Source organism: Simochromis diagramma, unplaced genomic scaffold, assembly GCF_900408965.1.
Source record: "Simochromis diagramma unplaced genomic scaffold, fSimDia1.1 OVJJ01000208.1, whole genome shotgun sequence".
Taxonomy (NCBI): domain Eukaryota; kingdom Metazoa; phylum Chordata; class Actinopteri; order Cichliformes; family Cichlidae; genus Simochromis; species Simochromis diagramma.
Genome location: NW_024386789.1, coordinates 3,610,933 through 3,638,310, shown reverse-complemented (window position 1 = coordinate 3,638,310; position 27,378 = coordinate 3,610,933). Strand labels below are relative to the sequence as shown.

At 43.8% G+C, this 27,378-nt stretch overlaps 1 protein-coding gene across 3 annotated transcripts in view; it reads left to right on the top strand.

Moving 5' to 3' along the window:
• The first annotated feature begins 3,039 nt into the window (after nucleotides 1-3,039).
• Nucleotides 3,040-27,378, top strand: part of ntn2 (netrin 2) — a 41,265-nt gene continuing 16,926 nt past the window's right edge. The window contains exons 1-2 of one of the 3 annotated variants that reach the window (XM_040023499.1): nucleotides 3,040-3,435; nucleotides 16,517-17,772. In XM_040023499.1, coding sequence (XP_039879433.1) covers nucleotides 16,722-17,772 — 1,051 coding nt within the window. In that variant the 5' untranslated portion in view covers nucleotides 3,040-3,435; nucleotides 16,517-16,721. The other 2 variants (XM_040023501.1, XM_040023502.1) reach the window with 2 other exon arrangements.

The window sequence follows — 27,378 nt, the reverse complement described above, 5'->3', positions numbered from 1 at the left end:
CGGTAGAAGAGCTATTGATAGCTCTCTTTCCTTAATGTTGACATGTTGATATTCACACCCCAAGCACTGTGTCACATGGGCAAAGAGAGGGCCTGCACTCGTGCACACACAGTGGACAAGGACATGATGGTATTATACCCATTAATATCACTTCCGTTCCCACTTAGGTCTTCGGGTTTTGAAGTGACAGCTGAGCCCTGGGCAAGTGAGTGTGCGAGATGTATACCACGATGCCGCGGTCTTGACTTCAGTTGAGCTGGCAGAGGGAAAGTAAACATGCGGGGTTCCCCAAGAGGCTGCTGTTGTAATTGGGGGTGTGCTAAAAGGGGCTCGAGTTGTTTATTTTTTTATTTTTGACCCTAATTGCTCCACATTATTGTTTAACAACAGTTGAGATTGCTGGAAGTCTAGATAAGGGGCATAATCTGTTTAAGGTTCTGCTCCATTCACCTCCACGTGAGCTAATTATGCTTAATAATTTAAGTATTTAAAGGTTATATAGACAAATGTGAGCCAACACTTCCTGAGAGACTGAAAACTCAACCAAGCAACAACCTTTTGGGCTAAAAAAATGAAGTTAAAAGGCTTGACGCTAGCTTCAGGAGTAGCATGTTTTTATTGAACTCGCCTGTTTAAACTGTATTAAGGCTTTGAGTGAAACTTGGGTGCTATGTTATCTTGTTCAGCACTACGTTTTGGCTAAGTTATTTCAGAGTGAAAACAGGACATCAACATCCTTGCAACTCAGGATGTGTTTGCATTGAATATTCTCATATTTGGCAACCATTTACAAATAGATGCGATAGTTTTGATTGCAGTTGTCTAAGTTGATGCATCTTTTAGCAATAAGGGACTCATCTCAACTGGTTTTCAGCTGGTTGCATTGTGTATTCTGGTTATATTCCTACATTGCTATTTCATTTTGCATTTAAATTGACATCCTGTAGCATCTATGTCACTATTTATATAACTGAATCAAGTGTACAAGGTTATTGAGTATGTAGATGGCAACAGATTTGCAGTTTTTGCTTATTTATCGCAGATTCACTCCATTAACACAAACAGATTGCATCTAATTTGAAACTTGAGCTTATTCAATCAAGACTGACTGTGCGTTATCCTCATTTTATTTCCATCTTGATGCATGAAAGTCCATTTGAAGACAGCAACTGACTGCGAGTGGTTGCAGACCTGGATTCTACGGTGGCCCTGAGACGTCAAATGCACTGCCTAATAGCACACATGTATCTATAGTATTATATGACTGATGCGATTAAAGCACACGTTATCTTATGTCTGTTCCTGCTCACAGTTCAGATGAATCCTCAGCTTCTTTTAAGTGCACCTGAGTGCAATCCTTCACATGCTTTGGTTTCTGTTACATCACATCATTGTCTCCCCAAAAGACGTTTTTGTGTTTCATTTTTTTCCATTTCCATTGTGTTTCATTCAACTTTTGCTGTGTTTCGTGTGCTTTTGTGGCATTTTTTCTATTTGCTGGTGTTTTCTTAAGTTGCTGTGCGTTAAACCTCTCAGAATCCCGTCTTAGAAACAACCATTTGAAAGGCAATTCGATCCGAAGTTCAAGTACACACGGTTGAGCTAATTTTAGTCGTGCTGCACTCTCCAACCAATTTGTGTCTGTAGCCTTAAAGGTACTGACACAGTTTAAACACAGTCTAAACATTTACATCCTGTTTTTGCTCAGAAAATTTGCATCCCCATTTATTGTCACAGTACAATACACATCCCAGTTATTAACCACTCTGGATAGAAAGAGCTAATGTTAGCTGATAGCATCCTTCTTGTCCAAATATGGTCATTTCTTTTAACATTCTTGTTTAAAAAACAAACAAACAAAAACAATTGTAGAAACCAAAATGCCAAACTGAGGGTTTCAAAATATCAGCAAAAAATTGAGTGGGTGACATCAAAGTGCCTTTGTGCATCTTTAAAATACAGTCTGTGGGTTCTACAGATATTAAAATGTCAGCGACAGCTCATAAGTTCTGCATGTTAAAAAGTTTCTTACGCCCAAATTTTCTTCTATAGGCCAGCAGGGGTGAACTCCTCAGGTCCTTAGTAAACAGTTTCCTATGTCCTATATTTAAATTTAAAGTATTAATAAATGCAACCTTATGTTCATTTTTATAAATTGTCATCTTCTTGTGTATCCAGCAGAATGATAAAGCTTTGTGGGGCCTAACTTGTGATTGATAACTTATAGTATGAGCAAAGAGTTCCCCTCTGTGCTCATGACTTCTGCTTTTAAAAACTAACAGTGAGAACGCTCACCTCAAGGATTAAAAAATAAGACTTTGCAAATCAGTCAGTGCTAACAGAGTGACTTTATCTGTGATTAAGTGCCAACAGAAGATTTCATTACATTCTGGTGAGTTTCCTTGTTTAGCTATAGTGGAAAAAAGATGGGAAAAGCAGTAAATGAAAGATAAATAATCCAAACAATCAAATAATATGGCAAAGTGATCTGTTTAATTCAACAACTTATCTGAACCTATAACACAGCACAAAGAAATCCCGACATGAAATGATAGTATTTTTTCTTTGTGTATTTTACTTTATTTCAGCTGTGAGCTGCAGACTGTTAAAAAATGTGTCATCACGCTGAAATCTGTTTGATTAGTCAAAAACGTTAATAATGATGATCGGTACTGTGTTAGTTCATATATAACGCTGCTTACTTGGGTAACTGAACGAAACAGCCCTAATCTTAAACAGTAACACTTGTTTTCATGCTAAGGCATACATGTCTCCACGGTGGCCACGCCAGCTGATCCAGTTATATCGTGGAAATGCTCTCTTGCTTACTGCCATACAAACAACCACGAATCTTTTTTTGTCTCAGAAAATCTGAGGCTGATAAAACGTCAACAAAGGTGCACCTGGTGGAAATCCACTCAACTCACCAGCTTAATTAGTGACATGACTGGGTATCATTTTCACGTTATCTTGCTCTGAGGTAATGCAGAGCCGCCACTAGAACCCCGTGATAAGGAAAATGTTCAGTACTATAGCGCCACCTAAGTGTGAGTTGCGTTTATGTACTTTGGGGCATGTGGCAGATTTTTTTTTTTTTTTTAAAGGCACAGGTTATTAGTCTGACTGAGTATTACACGGTATTCGCCACAAGAGGGGGGCCCGTCTCCACTGATAGCCAATTGGGGGTTTCCCCTCTGGATAAGGTAAGCATCTCTCCTTGCGCCCGACAGCAGGGGTGCCAAAAAATGAAGCGAGGAAACAGTCGGAGGCTGACATTTTCTCCAGGGTGTCCGCCACAGGGAACCTAGTGCCGAGAGCCCCCGGGCTTGGAACAGACAGACGGGGTTGTTTTGCAGACACAATCAGCAGACTGATCCAAGTGCAACAACTAAAGGACCGAGGAGAGCTCCCCGCTTGAATCCCATCTGACAGCAAGTGAGTGTGTTGCCTGTTGTTAGTCTTGCTTTCTTTCATTCTGTCTTTAACGCAGTCCAGCCTCTCTCACTTGTAACTGCAGAGATAATCTACCTAGATTACTGGCTGGATGGTGGAGCTCCTTTATTTCACAGGAATGCGTCAAAATTGTCCCCTCTCTCAAATAAAACGCGTGAACATGGACTGTACTGCCCCCGTGTAAACAGAAACGCTGGCAGCAAAATGCCCCTGCTTGCTTTTTTTTTTTTCCCCTTTTAACAAACCAAAGAGTTTGAGTATTTTGTGTTTCAGACAGTTTGTTGGATCAATTGATAAAGGCCTGCTGTGTTTGTGTCAGCTTCTCTCCATTTGCTGCCCTACTTTCTCAAACGTTTAGCACTAAACTCAAGTATTTTAATTCAAAACACTGGAGAATATTTGAAGCGCCTGTATCGATGTTCGATCTGCAAATCTGAGAGATTTTAATAAGACTGGGATAGAAATGCATCCGAAATATTAAGATTTACTACAAGATCCCATTTAGAAGCTTAACTCTTGGGGAGTTATTTGGAAAGAGTGGAGACAAACCACCTGAGATTAAGAACTAAATTTCTCTTATATAAATAAAGTATTAATCGCTGAACAAAATGAGTCAGATAAACCTTTGTGTTTTAGGTTTTCTGGAAGCAAATCGAGAAATCCCGATATTCTGTCTCCACTGCACGGCTCCCCTGTATGCTTGCCCTTGCTCGTCACTTACTTTCATCAGACTTCATTAATTTTAGCCCACTTTCTGAGCCGTTTTCCCCTTTGTGTTTAAATCCATTAACTGATTTGAGTAATTTCCTTTTCCCCCCTCTCCGTGTCTCATTGTGTTCACTGATACTGTTAATTAGTATTGGCTGCAGGTGTGCTCCGTGGGCGTAACGCACGCGCACAGGGTTGGGGGTTAATGCCTATTAATTTTAATTATCCGCGGCTTTGAATTCGTGTTTGAACGGTCTTTGTTTGAGATGAATTACTGGATGAAGGCAGCGCGGTTCCGGGCCGGGCCAAGCTGGGCCATGCCGTGCTGTGCTGTTCCCCCCAGAGGATGGTACAGTAAATCGCCTACAGGAGGAATGTTGATCAGCTTACAGCGGGCCAGGAGGTTCTCGGGATTTGATCGACCGCGATGCTAATGACCGGCCTACCCACCGGTAGGCAGGCTGCACCTGCAATAACACGGAGAGCAACACGCGAGCTGTCGCCTATAAATTACCTGGAATTATGAAGTGAACTGCGGCCCGTCCTCGCGGTTCTGCCGGGCTGGTTTTAAACGTGTGACAAGTTATCCTCTGTGCTTACATTAAATGAACTCTGCCCAGAAGTCCCCACACGGCCTATTTTATTTGGCCGTTTTGTGATAAACGTCAGCGGCTCTAATTGCCGTTACCTACGTCTGAGATACCTGCTTTAATTCTCAAATCCCCGAAAATCCATTTGCTCCCCCAGTGCGCCTTTGGGCACGCGCTCCCCAGACGGGCTGTATAAAATTGCCAGCACTCATCACGACAGACCGCATGCTCTTTAAAGTCACATGAAGGCAGTTAATGAGTTAATGCGATGCTGTCATAGCCGAGGGCGCAGGTCCACATTTTCTCTGCTAGAACGAGCCTCTTTTTACACAAGCGCACAACAGGCAGTCCTGGTGTGTTTGATTCCATGTTACTATTATTAATAAAGGGGGGGAAAGTCGGTGCCTCGACGCAAATAAATCCCGCGTGTGCTGGACTATTATTGGGATTAATAAGTCACAACATTCTGCATCTGCCTCTTGTTTGTTTGCCCCCCGCTAACCCCTGACTCTGTTTCAACAGGTTCAGCGTTGTGCGCTCATTACGACCTCCATATGGCTGCCTGTGAACACAGCCCAGCACGTAGCGTTTAGAGCAGGCAGCAGAGTAACTGTCGGTCCGTAAAGTGGCGGAGATGTATTTGTTGTAAAAGTGAGACCGTGGAATGAAATCAAATGACATAAGTAGTGTTTTTCTTCGCGCATATTTATTTCTTTTATTAATTGGGCGCCTCTTCAAGTTACAGGAAAAATGGAACTTAAGTTATCCAAATACTGTGCGCTATTGGATATGCAGATCTCTCTCTCTCTCTCTTTCTCTCTCTCTCTCTCTCTCTCTCTCTCTCTCTCTCTCTCTCACACACACCCTCACTCTCTCTCACCCTCACTCTCTCTCTCGGGTGCGCTCTTTCTCTCTTGGTTTTGGGGGAAATCTGGGTTTGATTTTAACGGGGAGTAGCCTAACCCGGGCTCTCTTTACATATGGATGTACTGGACGCTCTTCAGTCGCTCTGAGCTTCGGACGGGGATGGGTTCGGTGGTTCATCTCTCCTCCCGCCGGTATCTTCTCACTTGTGCTTAACTATTTCTAAAAGGAGACGAACGTGAGAAAGTACGCGTCACTTTTTCCCCTCGTTTGGAGAGGACGGTTTTTGACGGAGCACGAAGCTTGATGCTAAGGTGGATCTCTCGCTTGTAGGACGTCTTTTAAAAGTACAAAGTCAGCGGCTCTGACGTCTTGTGACGCTGGGGTAAGTTTATAATTTGCGGCTCACCGTGCCTGTTTGTTCCACACACCCGGCGTGTGCACATCTTTGCGGAGAGCAGATCTCAATTTTACGCACCGCTTATTTTCCTAGTAAGTGACTCACGGCGCTCGCTGTGACGGGCTGTCCAAACCTGCTATTTGTTTTAAACGCAGGCAATGACTGTTATTACCGCATTACAGACTGAGGTCGTGTAAGTTTCGGGTTGCTGAATCACCGGGACGCGCTGGATCAGAGCGGCGGACATCACGAACAGGTGTCAGCCTCCACGGTTTACACCTGGCCCACGTGTCGCCGCAAAGGAAAAACTACAATGTCAGCCCGTGCCGAGGTGCAAGAGGTGAGCTATATGAAAGCCAGCTTGCATGCAACAGCTTCCAGGTTCGGGCACTGGCGCGTAATCGGTGCATTGGCCGCTTCTAATATTACCCCCTTTTCCGTTCGACGCCACCACGTGCAACTTGTGGTTTAAAAAAAAAAAAAAAGGGACATTTATGCATTAAAAATGTTTAAATTAAGACACAGTAGCTCGTTTGGAGAAATAACTTGTCTTTATTATTAAAGGTCAGGAAAATCTGTCTAAATCAGGGTTGGCAAACATAAGTCCCAGGGGCAAGAATCGGCCGCCCAAGACTCCAATCCGGCCCACTTGATGGAAAATGTGTAGGAGGACATGAATATATGACTTTTAACCGTCCTTTTACAAGTTTTGAAGCTTTTTTTTTTTTTTTTTTTTTTTTTTTTTACTGATCCAGACCTTCCCCATTACCATTCATACTACACCAAAGTAAATAAATAATAGATTTCTATCATTTTAAACATTACTGCTACACAGAATTTAAGCCCAAAGAGTTGTGCTGACAGATTTCATACATTTACTGCAGCAGCATTTCTTTATCATTTAGAAATGCTGTTGAAATTTGACTTTCTTTTTTTATATTAAAATCTCTCTGGGTTTAAATGTGTAGTTAAGCTTCTGCACACTGACAGAAAGGGGAGTTTCACTGGTACGGCCCACATAAGATCAAAGTAACGTGTATGTGGTCCGTGATGTAAAATTAATTTGATACCTGTGCTCTAAACTCTAAATAGCAAATGATGATAATACATTTTTGCACTTAAGTCCACTTCCTATAGCCTTTACAATACTGATGAGGTTCACCCTCCCCGAGCTCATCCACTTCTCTGCTCTCAAGCAGGTACAAGCCTGGAAGCGAAAGCGAGAATCCCATACCGATGGCTTATCTTAACTGCTTCAATAGACTTAAAGTATCCCCCTATTGCGCTCTGAAACAGTGTCAGCCACTTGACCTACTTCTCACTCTCGCCGCAAACGCCTGGAATTGGTGCACGATGAGGGCCTCTGAAACCTTGCCGCTCGCCAAGGTCAGAAAGAATGTGAAATGTCAAGTCGAAGCCAGAGGAAAGCAGGGGGAGTTGAATGCATCTGAAGCGAAGGGCTGTTCATCTGGAGTGCAGCCACCGCTTCCCTGTTTTCGCAAATTAATCATCATTATTTAATTGCATCACACCCTGCTTCCATCAGTGACAGAGCGAGGGAGGTAGAGCCAGGAGCAGCTGAAGGCACATGATGTGGAGGCTAATCCAGAGCAACATAGTGCAGATTTTTATTAACTCCTTAAAGTGCGGCTGGATGGAGATGGTTAAAGCTGCAGTAACAAAAGCAGACTGTTTTCTTCTGCCTTGAAGAGCAGGATTCCTCTGGATCTTGGCTCCGTCCACCTGAGCGAGTAAAGTCAACACTTCCACTATATTTTTCCTTCTGTGGCTTCAGCAGTTTGACGAGAGCGGGAAAGTAATGCTATATCTGTTTCTCCTAGTCGCATACACTGCTCTGTTTTTACTGTGTGTAACTTCATCCCCCTTGAGTCGAGCATTCGAATAAACTGTGCAGGCTGATTAATTAATAAGGTCTGCTCAACCACGAGCCTGTGGGAGAGGCTATCATTGAACTCACGATGCAGCTGTTTGTCAGGAGCTACCATATCAGATTCTGGTAGCTACAGGGATAAAACACAAGATCCAAGAATTAGAGTTTGATTTCAATCCATGAAGAATTGATATATTCTGTTTCCAACCTTGCATTTATATGCAGCCCATGAGCTGAATGTGGTGTGACAGAGTACCCACATTACATGCACTCACTCAGGCAGCATCTGTCTCCACTTCAGAGGTGAGAATGAAGTTGAAATACTATCTTGACTGCTAACTGAATTGCCTGTGTGATATCTCTCTGAGTGACAAATTAGGTGTTTGTACTTGCTTACCTTCTCTGTTAAAATACCCATCATTCATCAGCGTGATACCCAAGATGGCTCTCGCTGTGGGAAGAGGACCCAGAGGCAGAGATTCACATTTTATCCCACCACTTCCTGCACCAGCAAACGCTAGGCCTGCGTTTGCTAGCTGCAGATTTCATCCAGATGCAGAGGTGTGTGTGTGTGTGTGTGTGTGTGTGTGTGTGTGTGTGTGTGTGTGTGTGTGTGTGTGTGTGTGTGTGTGTGTGTGTGTGTGAGGTCCACATGCGTATATCTGGCCCCACTTATTTCCTATCAGTATACTTATCTGACTTGGATACACACAGACACATCCATAGTGATGGAAAAGTGTTAGTGCCTTTACACTCTGACCTCTGACCTGTGGGCAACTCCCTCACAGAAATCCCCCTGGGGTGTAGTAACATCGCCCTCAAGGGAGAATGAATAAAGATGGAGAGGAAAGAACAGGAAGAGGTGAAGCAGGCTTGTCTGAGTCACAAGCTTTGGCATCCGATAAAGTGTCTTGTAAATACAACTTGTTTGTCAAGGAGTGTGTTTAATGAACGCAACCTTCGGAGTATTTCAAGGACTTAATAAAACGATTTGCACCCCCTTGGAGTTCAAAGTAGGTCCGTGCTTTTGGCTGTGGTGGGGTAGAGGTTGCTCTTATGCAATGGAAAAAAAAAAAAAAAAGAGAGGAAAAGAGACCGTTTTTCCTGTTAGGGGGGCTTTTTGGGAAAACCGCGGCTCTGCCTACCGCAGCCAACCTTCAAAGGGTTTTAAAGGAGCGTTCACCTCTCTTCTCCTTAAATCCTTCCATGCCTCTGAACGAGTTACTTCCTCTCATACCCAGAAACGGCTCACCTGCCTCTCAAGCTGCGGTCTGGGTTGTGCTTATGTCCATGGGAAATGTTCCGTAGGGCAGCCCTCCAGTCCAACCGCTTCCTGAAAACACCACACTTTGGGAAGTTCAGCATTTCTCACATGTCTGTATTATCGCTGTAATCCTGCTACTTGATAGCTTTCATCCACTGTTAAAGGAATTTGTTAGTCTGCCCGCCATCGTGTTTCGAGGATATCATCCATCTTTTTCGCTCTCTCTCTCAAGCTCATCTTGACAGCACATGTAGGGGAAATATTTCTTGTATTTGAAAACAGATCACAGCGTGACATAGGTGGCTATAATTTTTTGGACGCCGGTCCTTGTACTCCAAACTCTTTTACCCTGTCAGCTAAAAATCCAGAAGAAAAGTTTTTCCTCGTGGGAGCTTCATGGAGATTTTTTTTTTTTTTTTTTTTCAAGAAAATAGTTCCACATCCTGTAACGCAACATACTTATGTTCAGAATGACCCATGATCCATTTGGCTGTGACTCAAATAGATTCAGAGTTTGTCACTGCTAACTCAGATATTTTATTTTGCAGTGTGATTTTAAGGTTAACCTTTCTGTAGGATTTAGTCTTAAAAATCAGTTATTTTACCACAGATGTTTGGTTTGTGTCACTGACTAAATGTTTTTTAAAAAAGGTCAAAACTAAAAAAGAAATTATTTAAATGCATCATATTTTATTATATTTTTTTAACTGTAGAGCTCATACTCGTCTTCACCCTACTTACTGTGTTTTCTTCTCGCTTTTTATGAGTGCAGTCACATTTAAAAGTACAGCAGAAAACACATGAGTCGGATGTGTGGAGGCTCTAAGTTGGAAAAACAACTAAAACCAAAGGTCTTGTGTATTCATTTGATGTGTATTTTTGCCTGTTTCTGTTCTCACAGTTTAACCCTCTTTAATCCCGTGTAAATTCATGAGTAATGCCTAAAACTTTCTGCCTGCTCATGTCCTCTCCACTCCCTTACGCTTCTCGTTTTCTCACCGAGAGCAGGCTCACCTCACTGAACCCTCTTTTTAACAGACAAAAATATACAACAAGGTGTCCTATCAGCAATTTTCGTGACTTTTTGCACTAAATACAAGGATCAGCAGCTCAGTACAGCCTCCCGTCCAGAGTCTGTGAGAGCCGTCTTAACTTCTCTGTCTGTCGTCTCTCCTCCTGTTTGGTTCTGGATCAGGTTCTGTTGATTTAAAGAACTGCTGTCAGACTCGGGGCCGGCGGTGTGGGCTGGGCCAGAGAAGCTGCTGCATTCCTCTGCTGGGCGTTCAGGGTTTCTCCCTGTGGTGTCTCTTTCTGTCAGATAGAAAGGTAGAAAATATTTTTTTTTTCACTTGGATGTTTTATGATCCTCCGTGGATCTGCCTGCTGCGTCTCGAGCCACACAGACACTTTGAAACGGCTTTGTGTTATCCCAGAAACAGCCAGTACTATCTCATGGACTCGGGTTTAGCTACAGGAGTTTGATATAGCAGTAAGGTGATGGTGAGTTGTTTTGAAGGTTGGAATTGAAGGATTTGTCACATTATACACACACACACACACACACACACACACACACACACACACACACACACACACACACACACACACACACACACACACACACACACACACACCCCCTCTGAGGAGACATAAGCAGGCTTTAAAAATTTGTTAGTGATCCCCGTGCTAATGACGCCCTCAGCTGTGAGAGGTTACACCCCTCTTTCCTCAGCCCTCCCCCTGCCTCTTCAGTGCCTAATGAATGCTAGTGAGGTACTCAGACTTTCCTTCACCCTCACGTACGTACACACACACACACACACACACACACACACACACACACACACCAATGGTAGGATCTTCATGACCGTGGAGATGGACATCATTAAGTAGGATTCAGGCTGATAATATCTGACCCCTGTTACCTGAAACCTGTCAGTCATGTTGATTGGTCTGTACAAGTTTGTTTATCTTTCAGGTGTGTGTGTGTGTGTGTGTGTGTGTGTGTGTGTGTGTGTGTGTGTGTGTGTGTGTGTTTATCTGTGGGTGCAAAGTGGACAGGGATGTGATTCATGATTAATCAGAACTGTCATTTATGGCCGGTTCCATTTTCTCAAATATATAAATTTATGTTATTCTCTCATAAATGGCATCAATTAATAATTTATAGGTGTGGCACAAAAGCTAAAATAAACCTTGTGAAACGTGACTACTTCCTGATATCTGAAATAGAACACTAGTAGTTGATAAATGGATAAGATTGAGGGGATGGAGTAGATGTAGGGGATTCCTGTTGCTTTCCTGTTCAGCGGTGTAATATTCATACAGTGTATCTTTCCATGCTGATAATGAGAATGGAGGTAGCCCTGTTGTTAGCCTATTAAAAATCCCATCATGATTCCGGGCAGCCGGTAATAACCCCATTAGGGATTACTATACAGCAGGCTGGAGGGTTAGCAGGGTACCAATTTGGACCCCAGCTTGCTGTCATCTGAGACGGTCGTCGCAGAAGGCCTCCATTCAGTCCCACTTTGAGTGCAGCCAGCACACCGTCGCTCCAGAACAGCAGGAACGGCTCCCAGTTGGGATACAAAGTGGCTCAGCTGGTCCCTCTCCTATCCTCACCTCCCCTGGCGCCCTCCTCTTCACCCAAGCCAAATAAAGCCTCTCAGCCACTTCTGTTTTCCTAATCTGTGAACTCTGACAGAGGCGCCCACGCTTGAAAGAGAGACAACTCAACATGGGATGATCTCCCGGTGACAGCGAGAAGCTGAAAAAACGTTCCCTGGAATGTCTCCGCTGAAACCACCAGACCACCCTGTCATCTTCCTGTTCTTCTCTTCCTCCCTTTCTCTCTCGTCTGTCTTCCTGGATTTCTGCTCCCTCTATTCGTCGCCCACATCTCTTTAATCTAATTTCCTTTCCCATTGCCCCTCATCATCAGCCTTCCTTAATTGGGCTCACTGGTTTGATTTTTAAACCGCTGGATCTGTTCCGACTGCCAAATGGCCTGAGTAATCTTTATGGCGAGGAAAAACATGCTATGCAGGGGGAGAGCGAGGGCTTTCACTCTAAAAGCCTCATATTATTTTCATTCTTTTGTTGCCAAAGGAGTCTATATTACTAATAAGCAAATAATTTAACACTGCCACAGCCCAGGATTTGGGATCAAAGCATGTTTGCACATTCAGGATTTTCATTGCCGTTATGCCACAGAGGAATGTTGTTGTGACAATTTGCCTAATATGCAGTTTGTATTTATCACCGCACTTCGACCAGCTAATCAATTTAAAATTACTTCTTTTTTCTCACTTAAATGATGCCAGTAGGTTTGCAAGCAGGCCAACTTTAACGTGAAATGCAAAAGTGTAGCTATTATAGGAGATCAACATGGGAAGCGATGCATTACCCTCAGGTTAAATGTAACATCTTTACGCTCAAATGTAATTAATTAGTGAGCTTGGGCAACGTGGCAGCCAGATTTTCTAACACTTAAACAGAGCCAGGATAACTGCTACACTCACTTGAACGAGAGTGGTTTTAATCATCTCATTTAACTCTTGGCAGGAATCATAATGTAAAAATATTGCATGCATGATTTTATTTTCTCCCACAACAATAAGAATATCTCTTTACTAGAACAATGTAAGCAAATCTGCCAGTCTTTTGTTTTCTCTTTAAAAGCTGCAGCCTCTCCTCGCTAACCCAACATTTCTGTGTGGGATTCGTCGTCTTAATCAGAAAGACGGAGACACTGGACTGCAGCTGTTGCTACTTTAACCACATTTAATGAGAGGCTAAATCTTTCCCAATGAGGGGAAGTCGTAGCTTGTTAAACACACGGCCAAAGCTATAGGCAGATAACTTTTTGCTGAAACAGATTCTTAGTATTTAAAAGGTCAACCTGCTACACCTCAGTGCTGATGTCATAGCAGAGATTAAAAATACCAAAAGGCTGATTTTAGTGGAAGTGAGATAAGTCTCTCGTGCATGCTGGCAACTGTTTCGGAGGGCGGACTGAGTGGAATTAAACAGCCGTGTCACTGTACCGTCTCTGTTTAACCTACACGCTCGTCTGCCAGACGCGCCTGACAGCACCAGACCCTGCAAGAGTCCCGGCAGGCACATGGGCCGCACCATATTTAGTCATCCAAAGTCCAGACACAGACCCGTGCAGTCCTCTACCTTAATCTGTCTCCCCTCCATTGCACCCTCTCTCAATTTTTATGTCCTTCCCTCAACTCCCTCCCTCCATCTCTGTCACTTTCCCTCTTTCTCCTACTGCTCCCATTCATCTCTGTCCTTGCTTGCCCTCCCTCCAGTCATTTCTGCTTTATCACTGTCGTGCCCCTCACTGTTTCTCTCCTTCCCGTGTCCCTTTCCTTTCTTGCCTACCAAAACTCTTATGTATGATTATGCCATCTATTTTTCTCTGGTCTGCTGTCCACCCACCAACTCTTTCTAAACATGCCCATAAAATCTTCAATCCTGTGATAATTTCTAGACCTTTTTCCTATTTTGTTTCCACTCCTATTTCCTCTCTCCTTCAGAGACTCCCCACAGTTTATTTTCCCAGATGAGCATGCTGCTGATGGAAGCCCGGCCTGGATGCTAATGAGTTGCTAATTCTATCGGCCGCTTCTCTGCGCCCTCCCCACTGAGTGTCAAGCCCACCAGCCTTACCATGACCGGTCTTTTGATGGAGTACGTTTGGTTGATGAACTCCCGTCTGTGTAACCACTTTAACCTCCCTGACCGCAGACACATGCAACCTATCTGTGTCCTTATCTATCCTGCCAAGACCTCTTAGTCCAGTCATTAATGAGCAGACCCATCCTCTCAATCCACTGTGCATAGTGTAAGAGGAAATGTGTTGTTTTTATTCTTATGCTGAGGTCTTTAGCTTGCCAAGAAGATTATTTCTGAATGTCTGCTTCACATCTCAGATGTGTTAGGTTGTATTTCCCTATACTCACATATAGGGAACTTCCCACTATATCACTTTATACTAAATCCTACAACTTATGCTGTCATGTCCCAAAAGTTCTCTGTAATTTTTCTGAACTTTTTATTTGAAGTTGTGATGCATACATACAGTAGGTACAGAAGGACAACAGAGTACGATTTGGTATGTTTAAAGAAAGAGACAAATACACTGTGTTTTGTGGTATAAGATCATAGTATGTTTTAATTAAAAGTACCTTAAAGGTATTTTTGAAAGTGTATCTTTTTACATTGTAATTGCGCATTAATGTGCTTAAGTTACTGTATTTAAAGGTGGTGATACTTTGTGTCATTCAAATAAGGCGTATGTTTCAGACCTGAAGTTTTTTTTTTGTTTGTTTGTTTGTTTTTTTTGTCTAGTAAACAAAAGTAAATAACATAAATTTATTTCATTTTTAACAACATACAATTAATTAACAGCAATGTAAACTTTTACGCATACGGTTAAAATCAATGCTAAACAAATATTAAAGACAAGTCTTTTTAAATCTTTAGTTATAAATGTTAAAACCAAATAGAACAAAAAGACGAGTTGGGGCTTTTATTTGATTTAAATCAGGTCTTTAAAATGAAAGACTGATTTAGTTCCTGCAATGCCAATTAGTAAAAAAAAATAAACACAACATGCATGTACTACAGTTTGCACCTCAAAGTATGTCATTTCACTTTAAGATGATTTAAGATTTAAGGGGCATTAGGATACTCTATAATACAGCGCACAACCCTTTATAATACTGTGTAGATACTGCATTTCCCTTTTGACATTGTATGTTTAAATAGAAAAACACCTGTATGATATTTTATCTCCTTTCCTTTTAAATACTCCAAATGTACCTGTTACTTTAAAATTATTAACAGCATACTTTTCTTCTTTTCTTTAAGAGTGAAAACTGTATCCAATGTTCTCCTGCATGTATCCATAACACACACATACTGAAAATAAAAAAACCTAAACCTAAAAAAATTACCTGCTTAATGTTGCTAAAATTAACACCACACAGGAGACGCCACACACACACCACACACTCTGTAATGCGTGACAGAGATTGATATCGATATTCATCACATTAATTTTTCTAAGCATCTGAACGTTGCTTGAGAATCAGCTGAATGGTGTTTAAGCACAGAAGAGACATCCTATTTATTAGGACACTTGGGTGTTATTTTTTTGTTTTTGGTTTTTTTGAGGATTTCTAAGGACAAAATCCACAAAAATTGACTTTTTTTGATTGGCCACAGATGCAGCTTTTTGTTCTACAAAGATGAAGAATGATTCTGTAGTATAAGAAAGAGTGTGCGGGTAGAAGGAGGTGGGTGTGATGCATTGTAATTGAATTTAAACGGTTGGGGTACCTTCCCAACCCCTCCGCTGTCACTTTTAAAATGAGGCTCTTCTAGACTTGACATCCAGGGAAGTAAAAAGGGGATTAAGGAAGAAGAAACCTCAGGCCATATACATCTCTTTCTATTGTCTGCTTTCTTTGCTCTGGGGCTTTTTCTCCTTGTGCCCCTCGATCTTTCTCGGGGACCAAGAGGCCTCTCGTCAAGCACTGAGCTTATGAAAGAAGCCAGCCAGGTACCTGTCTTGACCCATAGATTTAGAAAGGCCTCAGTGTCTCACAGACTAAGTTCTTTTAAAGTGGAGTTCATTTCTCAAATACCCATCACTTTTGGTGAATTTTCTGGTTCAGTGAATCAACACAACGCTGCCTTCTTTGCGGTCAGCACTGTGTCACAATAGCGTTGCAACGGTTGATTTCCTGTAAAATTCCTCAAAAATTAGCAAGTAACTACAGCCTGGTCTTCGTATGTAGAATCCACCCCCCGTCTTTTTTTTTTTTTCCTTCTAGGACCAGCGCTTGCAGCAGTGCTTTGACCAGGGTCACACACGGTTCACTGCTCTGACGCACCACCAGGGATTATGGGGTGACTTCTGCCATGCTGCTCAAGCATGACCAGAAGGCTTGGCCAGTTTTGACCTGAATAGCGTAGGACTCGAGTAGTGAATGAGAGGCCGGCATTGAAATTCAGGATGCAGCTACTTGCAGCCACTTATGTCTCTCTTTAAATGGTCACATTCTCTCTCTCGGGCCCCTCATCTGTCTGATCCTTTGACAGGCTTTCAGTCAATGAAAACATTCACTTGTGGCCGTACAACGTAAAAGATTTTATTTAATTTCCTTTATAAGGGGAAGTATAATTTGGTTTTAAAGATACACAACATTGGGTTTTTTGTTTGCTAGTTTTTATGCAGTACATCAATGCCACTTTCCATTTTCTATCCTGTTATGGTAAAATATGTCGATGACATTGACCCTTGTGTTTATTTCTCTCTCTTACAGGAAAGGCTCTGGTCAGCCTGAAGCAAAGGGTCACTGAGCTCAGACACTCTTCTTCCACTGACTCACAAATTACACACTCAGGGGGGGGGGAGTCACACACTGACACATCAGTGCAACGACGCAGAAACTCAGTTTACACACTTGGGCAAACACACATACCCTCATCCTTGCACATAGACATCCAAACACAGGCCCCTTGAGCAGGATGAGGGAACCTTGGAGGTACCTGCTGGGCCTGTGCCTCCTGGCATGCTCAACCTTCACCCACAGTGCCGCTAATCCCTTCGCAGGACAGCAGACTCCTCCAGACCCCTGCTATGATGACACTGGTGCAGCACGCCGGTGTATCCCTGAGTTTATCAATGCTGCCTTCGGCAAGGAGGTGATGGTTTCCAGCGTGTGTGGCCGACCTCCCTCCCGTTCCTGTAGCGTGGTGGAGCGGGGCGACGAGCGGCCTTCTGTACGCACGTGCCAAATCTGTGACGCAGCCGACCCTCGCCGTGCCCACCCGGCTTCCTACCTCACCGACCTCAACTCGGCCCACAACCTCACCTGCTGGCAGTCGGAGAATCTGAACACCTCTCCGTACAATGTGACTCTCACCCTTTCGCTGGGTAAAAAATTTGAGATTACTTACGTCAGCCTGCAGTTTTGTTCACCACGACCCGAGTCCCTGGCCATATACAAAAGCATGGATTATGGCAAAAGCTGGATGCCCTACCAGTTCTACTCCTCGCAGTGCCGCCGCATGTACAACCGACCCAACAAAGCAACCATCACCAAGCAGAATGAGCAGGAAGCTCTTTGCACAGATGGTCACACTGACCTTTACCCGCTGTCTGGAGGGCTTATAGCTTTCAGCACTCTGGATGGACGGCCTTCTGGTAAAGATTTTGACAACAGCCCAGTTCTTCAGGACTGGGTCACCGTCACTGATATCCGTGTGGTCTTTAGCCGGCCGCAGATGCCCCGGGAGTTGGTACTAGGGGCCGGAGGCAACACTGGAGGGAGGGATGATGACCCCATGGCAGTGACATCAACACTCCCAACTTATTTCTATGCAGTGGGAGACTTCCAGGTGGGCGGGAGGTGTAAGTGCAACGGCCATGCCTCACGCTGTCTGAAAGACAAGGAAGGTAAACTGGTGTGTGACTGCAAACACAACACGGAGGGACCTGAATGTGACCGCTGCAAGCCCTTTCACTATGACCGACCTTGGCAGAGGGCCAATGCTCGCGAGGCCAATGAATGTCTGCGTAAGTCTCTCTTCTTATCTGTCATCCGTTATGTGCTTTTAACCATGTTTTAGTTTTTCTGCTCTAGATATCTCGTGGATATAATCTGGATATTGCATGGGATCATTACTTCAGGTTGCAGACAGGCTGCATCTAAAGTTCTGATTGCATGTCTTCAATGTTTGTTTATTTTGTTGCGTCTTTTCACGGCACAGTTATTTTCAGGACGTGAGCTGAACTGAGAGGGCACCAAAAATGATTTTATACAGAAGCAACACAGAGAAAGAGCGAGCTGTAGAAAAGGATAAATATGACTTGGAAGACCCGTGTTGTACTGTCATAAGAGTAATTAATGATGTTGCCAGAACATTATGTTGTTTATACAGGTGAAGAGTTGTGCGCTGACAACTTTGGCAATGTCTCTCAAAACACAAGCCCATACGTTCCTTTCATTTCTCATCAGCCTCTTGCATTTACTGTTCCAGTAGAGAAAAACAGGGCTACTGCACTCAACTACATCCTGAACTTGTCTATTTAAAAAAGGAAAAAATTGTTTTGCACAAGCAAGTCTAAACAGTGGATGACAACAGCTCGACTCATTGGCACACGGCTACGGCTAAGACATCCAAGAATGTTATTTGGCAGCGTTTGCCGTCACCTCACGACACACTCAGTAAAAGTCATCCAGACATGCTCTGAAAGCATGCCAAGAAAAATCATGGCAATTTCTGTGGCAATTTTTGTAATGTAAGTGGATTACCTTTGTATAGGATTAGGCCTTTCTATGACACCAATTTTATGGCTGTACAAAGGTCTTGCTTACATGTCACATTAGTGTTTTTATCAGGATTCATCCTGTAATGTGTGGCTGTTTCTGTTGGTGTGAATAGACTTACGTTGAACTCAATTCAGGTCAATTTTGCTTGTCATAAAAATGTGTTAGCGTAGCAAAATAAAACCATATTAGAAACCACTGTCCCTGCTTTAACCTTTATGAAATAAAATTACAGCCAGAGAAGGAGGGGGGAGAAACAGGAGCAGAACATTGAAAAACTCAGTATATTTTTCTAACATGTTGTAATTGCCCTGTGAGCTGGCCTGAGTTCATATTTAGCATTGAACAGAGCCAGATCTGTTTAAAGGGGACAGAGAGTGACAGAGCCAGAGAAGCGAGGCCGTTCTAGCCTTAGACTGGACTTAGAACTGACACGGGAGATTTCAACCTTACTTTTGGCTTTTCCTCCTCGACGCCCTCGCTTTCTCGGCTCACAGATGCAGGCACACATACACCTAACCCCTTTCTGTAACAATATCCTGTCAATCCCTGAGTGATTTCGCCCTCGTACTTTTGCGCACGCCCTCTTTCAAATGTCCCGTAGCCGTTTGTGAAGTGTTACGCCCGCTTTCCGTAGATCTCATCTCTGTGGGATTGATATGTCACTTTTACCCAGAAGTTCTGGCCTAAACAGCCCGGCTCCACGGGCCAACTACGATGACCTAATCCCGGTGTTGATACAGGGCAGTTAAAGGTCTTTGCTAGTCGCACGCTATACCTGATCACACATCCTGATTTGCCAACAAACCAGTCCCAGTTGTCCCTAATTTCACGTTCCACAAGCTTTTTTTTTGCTTTTTTTACAGCCTATTCCACTGGAACCACTTCCAAAATATTCTTAAAGTAGCAGGAGGGCCTTTTAAAGAGGCTTCTCAGTGTATAAATAAAGCCCCTTAAGAAAAAAAAAATGCTGCCGTGCCTTGTCGATTTCTCTGCTTGCTTTTCTTTTTGAGACGTTACACAAACTGATTGGGGGGTAAGAGTGGTAAGTTACATAGTGGAGGAGTCCCTTAGGTGTCATAAGAGGTCCTGGGGTTGTTTGGGTTTGGAGGGAGAGTCTGAAAGGTCACGATCCTCCGTGCAGGGGTGACGGAGTTAAGCTGATTGGGAGGTGGTTTGTGGGTAATGAGGAATTCAGAGTGGGCAGATTTGGAGCCACATCAAAAGCTGTTTTGCACCCTGCCACTGAAGCTGAGTCGGCTCTTGAGAAATTATGTGCCTCTTGGCTGATTTTTTTTTTTTTTTTTTTTTTTTTTTTTTTTTTTTTTTTACCCTTTCAAGTTCCTTTTAAATGTTGTGCAAGGTTTTGGTCTTATCGGTCTCGACTTAAATCTTAACATGCACAACGTGAACATCGCCTCCAACAGAACTTGGGTTTTGCTAAATGTTCGACATGCCCCGCACCAGGATTTCTGTCTGTGCTCTTGGCAAACTCTCATAGCGTCTCCAGACACAAGCCATGCGCACACACGCCCATCTGCCGCCTCCCTCTCTATGAATCCTGCCTCGAGACATTGGTTTACAAATCCCTGCTGTAGTAGTCGGAGAGGGCAGCCTCGTAAAGGATTGTGTCTGTTTGTATTGAGGGAGACATGATGGAAAAATCTGTGATTTATCTGCTCGGCGTCCGAGCCACAGGAGAGAATAAGGAAACAGATGGATAAGAGCTATTTGGTTAGTGGTTGTGATGGAGTGTGGGCTTTTCTGCTGGCGTGGCCGGTCTCGTAATGTAAATACTTTATGTTAACTTAAAAATATGAGACACTAGATCATGCCATAAATTGAATCTGCCAAAGTCGCACCGTAAGATGAAGAGCCCTCTTGTGGAGTCAACGACAATGTGGCATCCTGAGTAGATGATAATTTATGGTCTCGTAGCTCTCTGCTCTTGGCTGTGTCCACAGCCGTCTCGGCCCTGTTTGGCTGCAACAACAAGCTGTTCTATTCTCCAGCCCTTCCTCTCCCTCATTTGTACTCAACCTGCAGGAAGTCCAGAGCACTGCTGGGACGCTGCGAGCTCGGGGCCAGACACCATCCATCCCCCAGTGGCCCACCGAGCCAGATCTGCTTCCAGTGTTGAGCCAGGCGCGCTGGTATGCATTAAACAGGGAAGTCATTTAAAGACTGATTGAACTGCTGTTTCGTCTGATTTGCCAGAAATGCAGGTGAGCTGCGGTTAGCAGCGAAAGCAGAGTGTTTCTGCTCTGCTGACGTCTTTGGGCATGGTGTTGAATGTTTTGAGTAGGAAATTTGACACACTGGGTCCACGGAGGGAATGAATGATATGGTATTCTTCTTCTTTTTTTTTTTTTTTCTCCACAAGAGGGTTTAATTTTGAAATTAAACAACCAATCAGTCAAAGACCTTTTCACTGTAGACTCTCGTTATACCTCAGGCCATGTCATCACCTGAAGGAAATCCCACAAATTAGTTATTACCTCTGAAAAAAGTTATTAGCTGTTATATAATACGTAGATGCTATTAGATCATGTCTGCTTCACTAATGAAACAGTGGTCTTATTAAAATGTGACTTTTACAGCGGAAGAGGAAGGAGAAGCAGAACGGACAGATTTTTGCGAGTCTTGTCACAAACCCTCTCAAGCTTTTCGGGGGGCTTGTGGCTTTTTGTGGGCTCAGCTTATGTTTTTTGGAAACTATTAGCTGGAATTAGGGGGACATTGACAGATGGGTTTCTTAGGGAGAGCAGTGTGATCCAGCAGTGGTGTCAAAGCAAGAGGCCGGCCAGCAACACATGCTCAGAACCATTACTCTGATGAAGCTTTCAGAGCTGGAAACTCTGAAAGACCACAGAAGCGCAAATTCGCCGCTTTTTTTTCCTCTTTTTTTTTTTTTTTTTTTATATCTCTTTTTCCACCTTTTCATTTCTCTCACTGACAAGGGGCAGATGGTTATTCAATCCTTATTAGAATTTCAAAATAGGCCTCCATCCTTTCACAGCACCCCTCCTCCTCGTCCTCCTCCGCCTTCACCTCCGCCAAGGCCAAGCAGAGGTCAGGCCCGCGTTCCAGTCATGGAGCAGATTCATCAAGACACTTTTTAGAAACTTACTTGTTAGAAATGACCTCATTCTTAAACATCCCACACATGAAAGCATGGCACAGTATGCGTGAAGATGCATCAGCGACTGATTTCACAGATGAGCAACGTTTGTGTGCTTTTATTTTGAAATGAAAAGCTAACATCACCAGAGCACTTGGTACCTTAAACTGGTACAACATGGTCAGCTGAACTTTTTTTTTTTTAAATTATTATTATTTTAATCTGACTGTAGAGGCCATTATGAAATGAATCTTAGTAAGATGCTAAATATAGATGGCTAAGGATGTATGTTTGTTCCATTTTCCTAATTTCACTAAGTGACCTCCGCTGCCTTTGCCATGGAGGCAAAGGGGGAAACGATGCTTCAGTTACTTTTGTTTGTATGTGTGCTTGTTGAGGGGGCGTGGGGGTTGGTGAGCAAAGGAAAGTGTTTTTTTTGTTTTTTTTAAAAGAAACCTCCTGTGCTTTCAAATAATTACACAGCCGCAGAATGTTGTTTTTAAAATCATGCCTCTGGGGTAGTTAGCGTGAGACACGAGAGTTATGGTATGGCGAGGCCAACAAACATAACATTAGGCCTCTGAATTCTGTTTTGGTGGGGTGCGCGCGCTTTAAGAATTTGAAGCAGGCCCTTTAGGACAGCAGGATTTGGTCACTTTGACTGTAAGCTTTGCTCTTTGCTTTTATTCCCTCTGTCAGTATTGCAGCTTTGGTTCGTGGCCAACCCGCAAGGGACTGATGCAGTTCTCATTCGGCAAAGCCACCCATAAAGGCTTCCTGGCAAGAATGAAGCGCGGTTAAACAAACGTTCAGGACAGCAAAGTGTCAAATAACAGCGCTTAATGTCAGCCGGGTTAAAATGCTGGATGCTCCGCGGCTGCCCGAGGCCAAGGGAGTGCGCGTTAGTGTGCGTACGAATCTCCTCGCGTCTGTGCATGTGTGAGAGCCACATGTAATCTGGAAGTGTGATGTAGCATTTCATCCCGGTGCCAAAGCAAACTGGTGGAGCTGCAGTGTGTGTGCCCACCCTGCTTTCCCAGGCCCACATCAACTCTCACCCACAGATGGTAGCAATCACCTCCTGAGGTGCCCTTCACCTCCAGCGTTGTCTTTGCTCTCTGTCCTCGTTGTAGCACACTCTTCAGTGTTCGCTCTTCTGCCTGGACAAACTCACGCCTGCTGTTTTGTATTTCATCTATTTCGCCTCACTGATATCAGCCTCCTCCTTCTATCGCTGAATTCGTCATTTCGTAATGTTTTTCCTCTTCATATGTTGTTGCAAGTGTTTGTGTTCTCTTGCCTGGAAAAAGAAGAAGAAAGAAGTAGTATTTTGGCTGCCAGCCGGTATTGCTGGTGGCAACAAGTTTCAGAGGGTATTAAAAGAAAGTATGTTTTAGTATGAGCTCCCTTTTAACAGGTTTTCATTCATGTCTATACCTGACTCAGACGGTGGGGAAATAGACTGATCTAAGCAATCAGTCACTGGCATCGTTTGCATTTTGTGTACTGCATTTGAAGTGAAGTCAAAAGAAGACTGCATCCATCTCCACTGAGGAAGTTCAGCCCATGAATACATCTTACAGACCGGATCTGTAAGTCAGCCTACCTCTGCTTCTCACTGCTGATTTAAACATCACCTTTACGACTCCAAAGCCACTTCAAATGTTCAGCTATTATTGGGGTTTGAGCCACGGTTCTCTACCATTTCTGCTGTCATCTCTGGCCAAGGTGGTGAATTTTCACAGTATGTTCCATCTGTCACTTTCTATTTCTATTTCTAACCCAAACAGGGCATCTCGTGCAATGCCCAGAGGCTACATCATGCATGTGTGTGCCAAGAGTCAAGGCAAAAAGTAAAAACTGCTGCACTTTACCTTGGTTCTTACTGATTCTCCATGATGATTTGATTGCACAACATCCTCTGCTGCTTCTCCTGATTGCATCTTATTGACTGTGACAAGGAAAAAAAGAGCAAGTAAGAGACGGAAAGCAAAGGCAGTGGCAGGACAGAGATAACGATGTAGGGATGTGAAGTGGACCAGTGAGGGGAAACAGAGCTAAGGACTCAAATCTCACTGACACCAGGCCCCCAACCTGGCAACCCTCCAGACTAATCTTGTTAAAATCTCTCCCTGCCTGATGCCATCCAGAGAGAGAAACTGGAGATGCAGGAAAAAGGTGGACGAGAGCAAGGGCCAAGGCAGGAAACGAGCAAAGGAGAGACGAGCGACCAGCATTTGAGATGGGGTCTTATGAAAGTAAAAAGAGAGGAGGGGTGGCAGAGGTATTAAGGGGACTCTTAAGTTCAAAAGGGCTCCTGAGAGCTTGCTCTTAAGCCAGCGGCGTGAGGCTAACCACAGAACCCATCAGAGGGAGGGGAAGTCTGAGACGTGGTATCATATCTGAAATTGAAAGATGTCTGTGTGTGTGGGGGGGGGACAAATGGAGTTAATGTGGCTTTGTTACAGAGGCAGAAGCTCTTGCATACTGTACCGAGTGTGTAATGCACCCAGCCGGGTTTCCTGTTAGTCCTCAGCTCTGACTCTTTAAGTCATTGTCTCAGCTTGATGTCCACAGCTCATTAGAGTCTACAGATCCAGCAGAGCTTACATCTGCTTATGACTTTTATTTTTTTTTACCCTCAGTCCATATTATTTTGTGGGCAGTTATTACCTCTTGAGGCACTTATCACTGGTGTGTGTGTGTGTGTGTGTGTGTGTGTGTGTGTGTCCACACTGTACACTGGCTTGGCTAAAATAAGGAGCTAATTAACCGGGTGTTCCCCTTGGTGCCCTGAGCAGGTGGCTGGAGCAGCCAGGTGGAACTCGGCCCAAACACACACACATACGCATTGGCATACACACACATGATGGCAGCAGCCCATATAGCAGAGCCTGTTTGGCCAGGCGAAGAGAGCACCCAAGGGGGGCTGCTGCAAGCAAGTCTGGACTGTGGCATGGGCCAAGAGGGGAAAGGTGGTTGGTGTGAGTGCACTCCAATTTTCAAGGACCAATTTTAGCCATGGGATTTGTGTTTCGCACAGGCATCCAAAATCAATTGGCTGTGCCCACTGTATACGTACGGCTTGGCTTTTGTTCGGCCTGAAGGAAAATCGAGGTTAGATTTATCCCGGACATATGGAGTGGATGCAAGAGGGGTGGTGCACTCACAAACACGCTCGCATTTTTTTTTTGTTGTTGTTGTTGAGCAGAGTCTTTAATGGCCAATTTGTCATTCGTACTTGACGAGTCAACACGCGAACCTCTTCGGAGCACATTTCCTCGTAGAGGCATCTCAACACAATAACCGAAATTAAGTGGTGTGGTGTGTGTTTAATTTTTTTTCCTCTCGATCTCGAAATATTTCCTCTTGTTTTGAAAAACACAGATCACCTAAGATGACGAACTGTGTAGGGGGAAGGTACCGGGTCGAAACAAGAACCGCAGATGAAAATTTTGCACTTGGCACCGTTCGGTTTGATGACAGTGTGGTGAAACAATTCATTGCTCTAAAATTTTCCAAAGGGTTCTCCTCCTCCCTCCCTCCCTTTATTTTGGTCTCCGCATCCCTCCGTTTGCCAAGCCTGTAGCCTGTGTTTGTTATTTGATTTCCACGACAACACGAGAAACCAGCTTTACGCATCCTCGAATTGGACACTGACCCACGGAGGAAAATCGTTCACTTTGGGGGGCGATCACAGACTCTTTGCTGACTTTGCTGCCACCCACAGAAGTCCTCCCCCATACTGAAATGACTCCCCCCCCCCCCTCCTCCTTTAGATAAAAATGAGTCTTTATGCACAGCACTACTACGGAAGCTTTTGATGTGTTAATGAATTGAAAAATGGTCTTCAACAGAGTTCAGTTATCCCCGCTGAGCCTAATTTGGTTGAGAGGGTGTGCAGTGGTGGTGATGGTAGGGGGTGGCATTTTGGTGGGAGGTGGTGTGTGTGTGTGTGCGTGTGCGTGTGTGTGTGTGTGTGTGCACAGGCACTTCAAAACAAACCCATAAACATTCCAGGATCTTTGGGGCAGCTGTAGCTCTGAGTTAACAGCACGCAGGGTGTGAAGTGCAGGAAAAAACCACATGCAGGTAGCATAGAAACACCTACTTGCTTTTAATTTTTTTTGTGCTGATTTTCTGGGATTTGTTCATTTTTCTCCTGCACTTTTTTTTTCTGCATCCATCCCCATTTGCGTCGTTCTTTTACTGTCAGATACTAAACTTTTTCCAATTCTTTCTTCCTGTGACAAAATGTCTGGATGTCGTTAAATCCTTTGCAGCTACACGTGCTAAATCATTTAAAGGTTAAATTCTGGAGCTTTCTTTTACATTCTCCACACTTAAGCGTGTCCAAGCTCAGTCCGGTCTTTGTTGGCCGATCTTATTGCACAGCTGTAAATCTAGAGGATGCCATAAGAGGTCCGCTGGTACTTCAGCTGGGCAGAAAACGCGATCCATCGCTTTCATGTTCTGCTACAAGGTGTTAATGGTCACAAGTGCTCACAGCTGTGTGTGTGTCTGAGATGCTTGATCACAATCACAGACCCCTACCTCCATGCCCCCACCCGCTTTCCACCCCTGCAGCCCCAGCCACTCAGTGTGACGTGTGTGTTCTTTGTCACATTTCCCTTAGAAGAAGTTGGACAGGCTGTTTAGATCTTCACATGCACATACACACACATGCAGGGAGTCTCTCACCAGTCAATGTATATTGTTTTTCCCACTCAAACCTGGGACCAACCATCTCGCCATCTAAGAGCAGACTAAGGGTTAAAAGGCTTTGAACTCATTTTTCAAACTTTGTTCAGGATTAAATTGCCCTGCTCCCCTAACACTGCCTTCATATTCCATTTTGGATAATTCTCCAGGGTTGAGAATTAATTCTGATCTTGGACTCTCCAGAGTATGAAAGCACAGCAAATAAATCCAGCAGGGTCTCTACACAAACAGCGCTGCCTTGATATGAATTTATACATAAAACAGTATTTTCATTAGCTCGAGGATTCCATACAAATTGGGCAACATAATAACCAGATGGAATTGGGAAACAGTCTGGGAATGTGCTCCCCTTTTTCTTCCAGGGCCCGCAAGTGGGTGGGTCGGGGGGGACTTGGCCTCTTTCCCAACCAGGTGCCAGGCTTTCCTTTGAGTGTGGACAGCGATATGTATTGCTCACCACATGCGGGGTACTTATTGCTTAACATTTGCGCTTGAGGGATTCTCCTCCAGTGAAGTTGTCCTTTAAGTGATTGCAAAAAGCTCAGATCATTGAACTTAATAGAACTGGAGAACTGACCTTGGCTGGAGCAGAGAAATGAAAATCATCTGTAAATTATTGGGAAATATGTCTTAAAGGTCACACATTATACCATTATCATTATAAGTTCATCTAAGTCTCATATCTCTCAAGACTGTGCATGTCAAGTGTCAGCTTAAAATACAAAACGGATTTCTCATCCTGCAGTGGTTGTACAAACACGGTCTTTGCTGTGTTTTATAAAGTTTCCCTTAAATAAAATAGGGGCCTTGGCAGTGGCAGCTTATCTGGAACAGCGCTGTGCCTTCTCCTGCCATTGCAATAGATATCTCAGAACAGGAAAAGTAAAGCAAAAGAACTTTGGTTACCCGCCATAAGCCCAGATCCTGTAAGTATAGACTTACGCACTGTCTTGTAACAAAACTCCAGAATTCAGCCACACGTCTGAACCAGAACTGGACCCAGAGCAAG